General features: G+C 56.8%; 2 protein-coding genes across 6 annotated transcripts in view; both read right to left on the bottom strand.

Annotated features, from left to right (window-relative positions):
- The window catches only part of Ehmt2 (euchromatic histone lysine methyltransferase 2), a 17,984-nt gene extending 13,935 nt beyond the window's left edge, over positions 1-4,049 (bottom strand). For 2 of the 5 annotated variants that reach the window (XM_021218380.2, XM_021218382.2), the window contains exons 1-4: positions 3,993-4,049; positions 3,280-3,346; positions 2,966-3,172; positions 2,618-2,874 (exon numbers count right to left, since the gene is read on the bottom strand). In XM_021218380.2, the coding sequence (XP_021074039.1) occupies positions 2,618-2,874; positions 2,966-3,172; positions 3,280-3,346; positions 3,993-4,034 (573 nt within the window). In that variant the 5' untranslated portion in view covers positions 4,035-4,049. Of the gene's footprint in view, positions 1-2,617; positions 2,875-2,965; positions 3,173-3,279; positions 3,574-3,992 lie in introns of those variants that run through there. The other 3 variants (XM_021218379.1, XM_021218378.2, XM_029531232.1) reach the window with 3 other exon arrangements.
- Positions 4,050-5,656: 1,607 nt separating this feature from the next.
- Positions 5,657-8,107, bottom strand: Zbtb12 (zinc finger and BTB domain containing 12). The gene is made up of 2 exons (XM_021218557.2): positions 7,736-8,107; positions 5,657-7,287 (listed from the first exon to the last, which is right to left on the bottom strand). The coding sequence occupies exon 2, from the start codon at positions 7,265-7,267 to the stop codon at positions 5,888-5,890; it is 1,380 nt and encodes a 459-aa protein (XP_021074216.1). The 5' UTR covers positions 7,268-7,287; positions 7,736-8,107; the 3' UTR covers positions 5,657-5,887.
- Positions 8,108-9,066: the final 959 nt, after the last annotated feature.

Below are 9,066 nucleotides of genomic sequence, written 5' to 3'. Positions count from 1 at the left end.
AAAAAAAAAAAAAAAACAATTAAAAAGAGAGCAGTGGGCCAGCAGGATGGCTCAGTGGGCAGGGGTGCTTGCTGTGCAAACCCTAAAACTTGAGTCTGACTCCTGGACGCCACGAAAAGGTGAAAGAGTCCAGGCGCCACAGACATGTCCTCTACTTCGTCCACATCCCCCATTACACATACACACTTACAATCAATATTCTTTTTTCAAGACAGGGTTTCCCTGTGTAGCCTTGACTGTCCAAGGAATCATGCATACTATAACGAGGCTGGCCTTGAACTCAGAGATCTGCCTGTCTCAGCCTCCCAAGAACTGGGATTAGAGGTGTGAGCCAGCACCACCCAGCAACAGATAAAATTTTCAAAGCTGTGCCCATACGGGAGTCTTTACTAATACAGACATTATCTAGTCCATTAGCTAATCATCTATAAGGAAGGTATCTACAAGGAAGACAGACACATGTAAGGCATATGCAAATGTTGATTGCTTAGCTGACCCAGAACCTGGCTCTCATAATTTTATATGAGGGACCTGAGCAAACACGGACTTCTGTACCAGAGAACAGTCACACCATGGTGAGGTAATCACTTTCCCAGAAAAAGAAAACAAGAGTGGTCGGAGAGGTGGCTCAGTGGTTAAGAGCCGGTTGCTGCTCTTGTGGAAGACCCAGGTTCAATTTCCCTGCACTGACATGATGCTCACAACCCCTTCAAACTCAAGGTCCACTGACTGCCCCCTTGACTTGAAGGGCACCAGACACACAAGGTGGTACACCGACATATGTGCAGGTAAAACACCCATAAGCAGAAAAGTTTTAAAAAAAGAAAAAGAAAAAAAATTAAATGTAGAAGCTGGGTGGGGTGGATGATAGCAAGTTCAGTCTACATGAGACCATCTCAAAAACAGAAAATAAAACAAGGGCCACACCTCTCCTTCTCAAATGACTGATGGGATTAAAGACAGGATGTACATTTAGGTGAATTTCAATTTTTATTCATTTAAGACTGAGAGGAAAGACAGGGAGGGAGGGAGGGAGGGAGGGAGACAGCGACAGAGACAGCAACAGAGACAGAGAGGGAGAATTGTATCATAAGCTATAGTTCACAGCCAGGAGTGGTGGCGCACATCTTTAATCCCAACACTCGGGAGGCAGAGGCAGGCAGATTTCTGAGTTCAAGGCCAGCCTGGTCTACAGAGTGAGTTAGTTCCAGGACAGCCAGGGCTCTACAGAGAAACCCTGTCTCGAAAAAACAAAACAAAACAAAACAAACAAAAAAACTGTCAATAAGCTATAGTTTAATCTCTTCACTAATTGTGTGGTTGCCTGCCATCTTGCCATGTGTGACCTTTCGTAAGAGGAATCTATTGTTGGCAGCCATAGAACACCCACTGAGCCATCTAATTATCCTCACATCTCTGTCTTTTAAAAAAATTAAACTGGGCTGGGCTTGGTGGCGCATGCCTTTAATCCCAGCAGATTTCTGAGTTTGAGGCCAGCCTGGTCTGCAAAGTGAGTTCCAGGACAGCCAGGGCTACACAGAGAAACCATGTCTCGAAAAAAAAAAAAGAAAAAAATTAAACTGGGGGTGGGGGTGGGGAGAGAGCAGGCTGGACAGATGGCTCAGCAGTTAAGAGCATTGACTGCTCTTCCAGAGGTCCTAAGTTCAATTCCCAGCAACCACAGGGTGGCTCACAACCATCTGTAATGGGATCTGATGCCCTCTTCTGTTGTGTCTGAAGACAGCTACAGTGTACTCATATACATAAAATAAATAAATCAATCTTAAAAAAAAAAGATTACAAATAAAAGGCAGGTATGTGGTATACACCTTCAGCCCCAGGATGTAGGAGACTGAGCAAGGTGGATCTCTGTGAGTTAAAGGCCAGCCAGGGCTACACAGTGAGACCCTGTTACACACACACACACACACACACACACACACACACACACTCCCTCAGAACAAAATAAAACTCCTCTAAACAACAACAAAATAAACAAAACAAGACCCGGAGGAAGGCTACACAAGCCACACTTAAGCTGAATCAGGGGCCCTTAAAACGTTGACATAATTTAGATTTCCAGGTCTGGTCACCCCCATTCTGTCATCATGTGGCCTTCCCAGGGAAGAGTTTCCAGTAAAAACCTTATCTGGTTTGAGACTGGTCTCAAAGTAGGGATTTAAACAAACAAACAAACAAACAAACCTAAGCATTTGATCAGAGACAAACAAAACAAAACAAAACAAAAAAACACAAACTGGGAAGGCTAATCCTGCCGGGTCATTTGTGTAATTAGGACAATAACTATATAATTAACTCTACATCTGTCAGTCTCCTCTGCTGACCACCCCTCCCCCAAGAACACAAACTCCAGGAAGCAGACAATTACTGTGCTCACAGAGGCCCAGCCCAGCTGACACTTGGTAGCCTATTGGTAAATTCGGAAAAAAAAAAAAAAAAAAACCCACATCTGACTACAAGAGGTCTAAGGCTAAATCCCGGAAGAAGGAAAAAAAAAAAAACCCAAAAGAACAAACCACCAACAAAAACAAAACAAAACAAAAAATCTAACCCAGAGACTCCCCAAGTCTCTCCACCCCAACTTCCACACTCTCACCTGTCCGTTGCTAGGTTTGGACATGGTTTTCCGGGCTCGGTGCACTTTGGGCTGCCCCTCCTGGCCGGCAGTTGTTGCCGGAGGGGGTTCAGGCCCAGCAGTTGCAGCTCCCTGGGCCCCGGGCATGCTCAACAGCCTCATGGCCAAACTCTGGACCGAGGGGGGCGACTTTCCTGCCCCTGTCATTGACATTTTGGCCCGACTGGGACAGGCACCCCCCTTGCTGGGGGAAGAGGGGAACGACTTTGTGGCATGGCCTAGAAAAGAGGCAGGCAGACGGGGGTGCAGGGTGAGCAGGCATGCAGTAAGCCCCCTCTGCGCCCCGTCTCCCTCACTCCCGTCTCTCACCCAGCACGATGCGACCCCCATCTCCCTCCAGGCTCTCGGGTTCGTCCCCGATGAGCGGTGTGGCCCCGACAGGGGTGTCAGCCCCCTCGTCGCCGACGGTGACAGTGACAGAGGCCGGAGAGGAGGGGCCGGCAGGCTCCAGGGAGTCGGGGTTGGCCTTGGGAAGGGTCTCCTCACTCTGAGGGGTGTCCCCCAAAGAGCCATGGACTGCCGGGGAGGGGAGAAGAAAAAGTTCAGGGCCGAAAGCTCCCGGGATCCCGGGTTGGGGGTGGGGAGGGTGGAGGTCCGGTCGGGCCTGCTCCTGCCGCACTCACCTCTCTCGGCGGCTCCTCGGGGCTCCTTCTCCAGCAGCAGCGCCCCCATCTCGGCGGGGGCCTCCCCCTGGGAGGGGAGACAAGGAACCGGGGGGCCGGTCAGCCCGGCGGGCAGCTGGGGGGCCCAAGACGCCTGCGCCCGGGGCAGCGAGAGCAGGCTTCGGGGCCTACCTCGCCCTCGGTGGGCGCCCCCCCGACCGCGGCCGCGGCCGCCCGTGGGGGCCGCACGCCCCCGCCCCCGGGCCCGCATCAGCCCCCTCCCTCTCGGCAGACCCCGCATCTCTGGGGCCGCGAGCAGAGGAGGGGAAGGGGGCGGGGCCTCCGCGCCCCGGCCCCGCCCCCTCCTCCCGGCTGCACGCGCCGCTCCCCCTTTGTCCCCCAGGCCGCGGGGACCCCGGCCACCAACCCCTGCAACGCCCGCGGCACCCCAGCCCGGCGGACGGCCCCTCGCGCCCCTCGCGCGGGCTCCCGGGGTCGCGGCGCCCACCGCCCACGCAGGGGCGGCGGGCGGCGGCACGTGCGACTCGGCGCCCACTCCCCCCACCTCCCACCCCCTGGTCCCCTCATCCGCCCCCGGTGTTGGCCCCCTGGTTTGCTGTAAGTTCGGCTCGGGCCCCCCGGCCCCGTTGCACCCCCGGAGCATTGCACGAGCGCGCGCTTCCCCCGGGCGCGCGCGCGGGCATGCACCCGCCTCTCCCCCTCCCCTTCCGCACCTCGGCGGCCGCCGCCGCAGCAGCTCCCGCCGCCGCCGCCATCGCCGCTTGCGCGGGGGGCCGAGCCGGCGCGCGGCCGCCCCGGGTCACGTGGACAAGGAGGGAGGGCGAGAAGACGCCTTAAAGGAGCCGCCGCGGGCCTCTTGGCCATTTTTGCCCCCCAGAATGGTCCTGGAGGTCCAGAACTGGGGGCTGTAGGGGAGAGGGCGTTCGCTCCTGGCCTGGGCTCCGCCGGGAGCAAGGGTGAGGCCCGACTGGGCTGTGGCTTCCCTGTCCCCGCCCGGTTTGGGGAACACGTGTAGCCTGAGCCTCTGCAGCTGCCGCGTGTGCCTTTCCAGTTCTGAGCCGCCAGATAGAAGGCTGGGTCTCAGTTTGGGACGCTAGTGTACAAGAAGGGGCGACAGAGACTCACGGAAGACGCCTTTACTTCTGGGTCAGTGTGCTTTTGGAAATCTGGGGGAAGTGTCTTCTGTTGCACTAGATATGCCGGCTGAATGCAGCGGAGGCCTCAATCTGTTGTAACTATTTCTGCCCAAACACTTCTCCATCGGGGGTCATGGTCCAGCTGACAGCTTAAGTGCGATGGTAGACACAGCAAGTATACAACCCTGAACACTACCGAGGGCACCATCCCCCTCCAGGCATTAAGTCCTAGCCAAAGTTTGAAAATGCCTGCATGGTTGCACACACAATATTGGACAGACAGGTACTTATGTTACTGGGCCCGAGGCCAACTCGTCTTATGGGAACTGTAGTCCTCTTTGGATTTAAAAACTTTTCAGAGCTTTCTGGGAATTGTAGTCTTCTAGGTAATCGACTGTACGTTTAGCTGGTAGTTCAACTTCCCTTAAAACTTGAGCAAAAATATGCAACAGATGCCCGCTTGCCATCTCTGTGGGTTCACTGGTCACCTGTGGCCCATGGCTTGCACTGCCACCAAACCCCGCAGAGTCTATGCCAGCACCGGGGCTGCCAATCACTTGTGTGATAAGGTTTCTGCCTAGGTGTTTAGGGCGTGTTCCTAGTCTCTGCTTGAGGCTCCTTTTGGCATGGGACTACAATTGTCAGCGCTGGGAGAAATCTATGGTGGGTAGTCACACACATGCAATTGCCAGAATATAAAGAAAAAAATGTGGGGTTTGTTTGCTTTTTTTTGTTTATTTTTATGGAAAACAAAAACTAAAACCCCAAACTCCAGAAAAAATCCTAAAAAATAGTTTTCTTAAAAAATACTGTATAAGTCTCTACTCCTCTCCCTCCCCCAACAGCCCTCCTTGTGTCCTTTTTTCTAAGTGCCCTGCCCCCCACCCCTCCGCTACTCACGGCTCTCGCTACTGAACCCTAATGTCTCATTACCTACTCAGGTTGCCCACCGTGTTCTCTTACCTGGCACATATCATTTCATTTCCGGTGAGCCTTGTACCTACTTTCCCACTTCCCCAGCATGCAAGAATCGCCTCCCTTTCTTCTGGTACTTCATACATGTGTCACCCTCTGCTCCCTTCTCCCTGTCATCTAGTCTAACCAGGAGCAAGTAGGCCTCATCCTGGCAATCCCCTACAATTCCCACCCCCACCCCACCTCAGGAAACGCTAGAATCCTCCCAGCCAGCTTTAGCCAGGAAAGAGCTATTCTCCAAAACTTTCATCTTCGCTTTTTTTTCCCCCTCCCTTCCTACACATCGTTTATGCACCTCTTCAAAAAAGAAATCTTTCTTTGGGATCCCACATTATTCCCTCAGCCTTATCAACCCTGTCCCCGGCTCCATCTTTTACTTCTGCTCTTTGAGGCAAGGTCTCTCTCCAGTCTTTCTCCCTTGAAATGTATGCCTGCCCTCAAACCCCGCCCTTCCCCAATTCGGCCGGGCCCAGGACTGCCCCCAGCCTCGTGGCCTTTCAGCGGATGAGGACATTGATCTCGGCCACACCAGCCTCCAGCACGTTCTCAGCCGTGGTTTTACCGTGCTGCTCCTTGAGGTGCCGCCTGATGGCGGGCTTGTGGGCAAAGCGCACGTCACAGTAGGAGCACCGGTAGGGCCGGGCTCCTGAGTGCAGGTTGAGGTGATCGTGCAGCGTGGACTTCTGAGTAAAGCACTTGCCGCAGATGCCACATGAATGGGACTTGACGCCACGGTGGACGTTCATGTGGCGGTTGAGGTTGCTGCTGTGGTTGAACTGCTTGCCGCAGCGTGGGCACATGAAGATGAAGTGTTGTGCACGCATGTGGAAGACCAGCTTCTCCACACCCTGGAACACTTCCGGGCATTTGGTGCATTTGATGTTCTTTAAGGGGTTGCCACTTGAGAAGCCCCCAGGCAGAGGTCCCCGGCTGCCCCCTGCCCCCAGGCTGCCCCCCGCCCCCCGGGCAGCCATGGCCACCGCTGCTGCTTCCACTAGGCCCGAGGTGGCCCCCACACTGGCCCGGCCTCCTGGGATCAACAACAGGCCTTCCCCTTCCGCGTCCTCTGAAAGGCTGTAGCAGGCCTTCACTACACCTTGCGGTGGGGCAACAGTGTTGGGGGCCACGCTACTCTGGGCCAGCTCTCCCAGGTGGCCGCTCACAGAGGCCCCGATACCCAGACCCCCGGCTAGGCCTCCAGGGGGTTTGAGCCGGTGTGCCACTTCTAGAGCGGACTCCACCTTGACGATGCAGATGTCAGAAACATCTTCATCTTCATCCTCCTCGTCCTCTTCCGCCTTCAGCTCTAGGTCCTCGTCCAGCGGAAACTCCAGCTTCACGGGTCGCAGGAGCGGAGGGGGTAGAGGAGGTGGGGGTGGGGGTTTTGGAGCTGGCTTTGGGGTCCTGGCTGGAGGGAGGAGGGACTTGGTGGCACTGACACTGCTCAGGAGGTTAGCCTCGCTGATCCCATCTTCTTTAAGGCCAATTTTGGGCTCAATGAACTGGCTAAGGGCGTTCCGGCATTTCTCCACCACATGCTCCATTTGCAGGTAGGAGGCTGCTGTCAGGTAGTTCACGATGTCCCTGACTGCGAACTCCAGAGCGCCCGTGTAGCAAGAGAGGAGCAAATCCGCCACAATACGCGCGCTGTGCATCAGCGAGACCTGCAGCTCAGAACTGGGGTTCAGCAAGAACTGGTCCCGGAGGAACGGTGAGCAGGCGGCCAGGATGACCTTGTGGCCACGGAATTTGAGGCTGTCTGCCACGATGGTCACATCACAGAACCGCTCCTCTGCCCGGAGCTGGTTCATGTTCCGCAACGTTGCGGCCTCGTGGCCAGGCAGCTGGAAGCGCAGGACTTCCACCCCAGAGGCCATTGTGGCGGGAGTGGACTGCCCTGGGTGGGAAGGAAACGGGTCAGAGACAAAGGTCTCTGGCTGTCGGAGGCCAAGGCTCCAGACCCCTCATCCCTACCTCCCTAGTCTTGGCGCGCCTCCCTCAGTTTCCCCAATTCCAAGGAGGCGCGGTCCCTCCGAGGGAGGCGTGGTTCCCGGGGGCGGGGCAGCGGCGTCCACACCCCCCAGTCCCGCGGCCCGCGCGCCCATGGGAGAATGGATAAATGGGTGGATGGGGGTAAAAAACCCAGAGGATTGCAACTCTGGGGTGGCCCCCGGTTACAGGCTCTCCTCACCCGCCTCTCTCTAGCCTGGGCCCCGGTGCTGTGAGTCCCCCTTTTCACGTCCTCCCACCGCCCGGACAGGTCGTGCACGCCCCCCTCCCACGCGCAGATCTCCGTGGCACGCCCCCCCCCCAGACTCACGACCCTGGGTGCACGCGCCTCTCACCTGGCCCGATTCCGCGTGCTGATTTTTTTCCCCCCTGGTCCCCCACCCCCCCGGGGCCAGCGACGCCCCCCACACACGGGCAGGGCCGGGGCAGCGCGCAGGCGCGGGGGTGCACGGGGCGCGCGCGCGGGCCGGCTCCGCGTGGGCGGGAGGGGGAGGGGCGGGGGCAGCTCGCGCCGAGTGTTCCAAGGCCCCGCGCAGCGCAGCGTCCTCGCGGACTCGGGGCGGAGGAAGAGGGGAGGGAATTAAAGGAGCAGGATTCCCCCTCCCCGACTCCCCCCTTTTCTCCCCCGGCACCCCCACGCGGTTAAAGGGCTGGACAGTCGTGCCTCCCCTTTGGCCAGGATTATTTGTCCGCCAGAGCGGAAATACGCTCCACACCGCCCCCTATTTCACGCTCCCCCTCCTCTCTGCCTCCGGGGCCCGCGGCCCGTCTGCGCGTGCGTGCTAAGGCCCGCGCGCTCGGCCCCGCCCCCGGCTCCTGGCGCCCCCCCTCCCGCGCCCCAGCGCGTCCCCGCTAGCCCCGCCTGCCCCGCGCCCCCTAGCGCGCGCGCTCCCCGGGAGCTGCGCAGTCTGCGCGGCCACCTGCTCTCCAGCAAGGCGTCACTCCCGCCCAGCTGTGCGAGTCGGGCCACCTCCCAGAGCCTTGGACCTGCCGGTGGCCTGCCGATCTTAGGATCACTGCTGCCCTCGGGTGCATCCTCCGCTGAATGTGTGTGCACAGTTCCTCAGGCCACATTTCCAGACTTTTTCAAGTCTTCTGAAGCTGGTGCCCACTGTAGTCTTCCTGATCTAAAAGAGAATTTCACTTTCCACAAAGCCTGATGAACCAACCAGCGCTTGCCCCCAGCTTGCCGGCTTAGAGCACACGGTTACGTCAATCACACTCATTCTCCCTTCTATTTATCCACTCAGACTTCTTGCCAAGGTCAAGAACTCCACTCATACGGTGAAAGATTAGTGCGTTTCACCTTCACTGCGTAATTTTTTTGTTTGTCTTTTGTTTTTGTTTTTGTTTTTCGAGACAGGGTTTCTCTGTGTAGCCCTGGCTGTCCTGGAACTCACTTTGTAGACCAGGCTGGCCTCGAACTCAGAAATCCGCCTGCCTCTGCTGGGATTAAAGGCGTGTGCCACCACGCCCTGCTCCTTCACCGCGTAATTAACCCTGGGACTAATAGTGCAAACTGTGCAATTATTTATATTGGTACTAATGTGCCATCTATAATTTTCTCTGCCCCACTCTGTCCTTCTGTCCCAGAAGAGGAGATGCTCCTCGACCCTAGATACCCACTCTACTCCGGGCTGGCTTTCTTTGCCACTCCTAAACTGCC

Source organism: Mus pahari, chromosome 18, assembly GCF_900095145.1.
Source record: "Mus pahari chromosome 18, PAHARI_EIJ_v1.1, whole genome shotgun sequence".
Taxonomy (NCBI): domain Eukaryota; kingdom Metazoa; phylum Chordata; class Mammalia; order Rodentia; family Muridae; genus Mus; species Mus pahari.
This window is presented reverse-complemented; position numbering and strand designations above follow the sequence as displayed.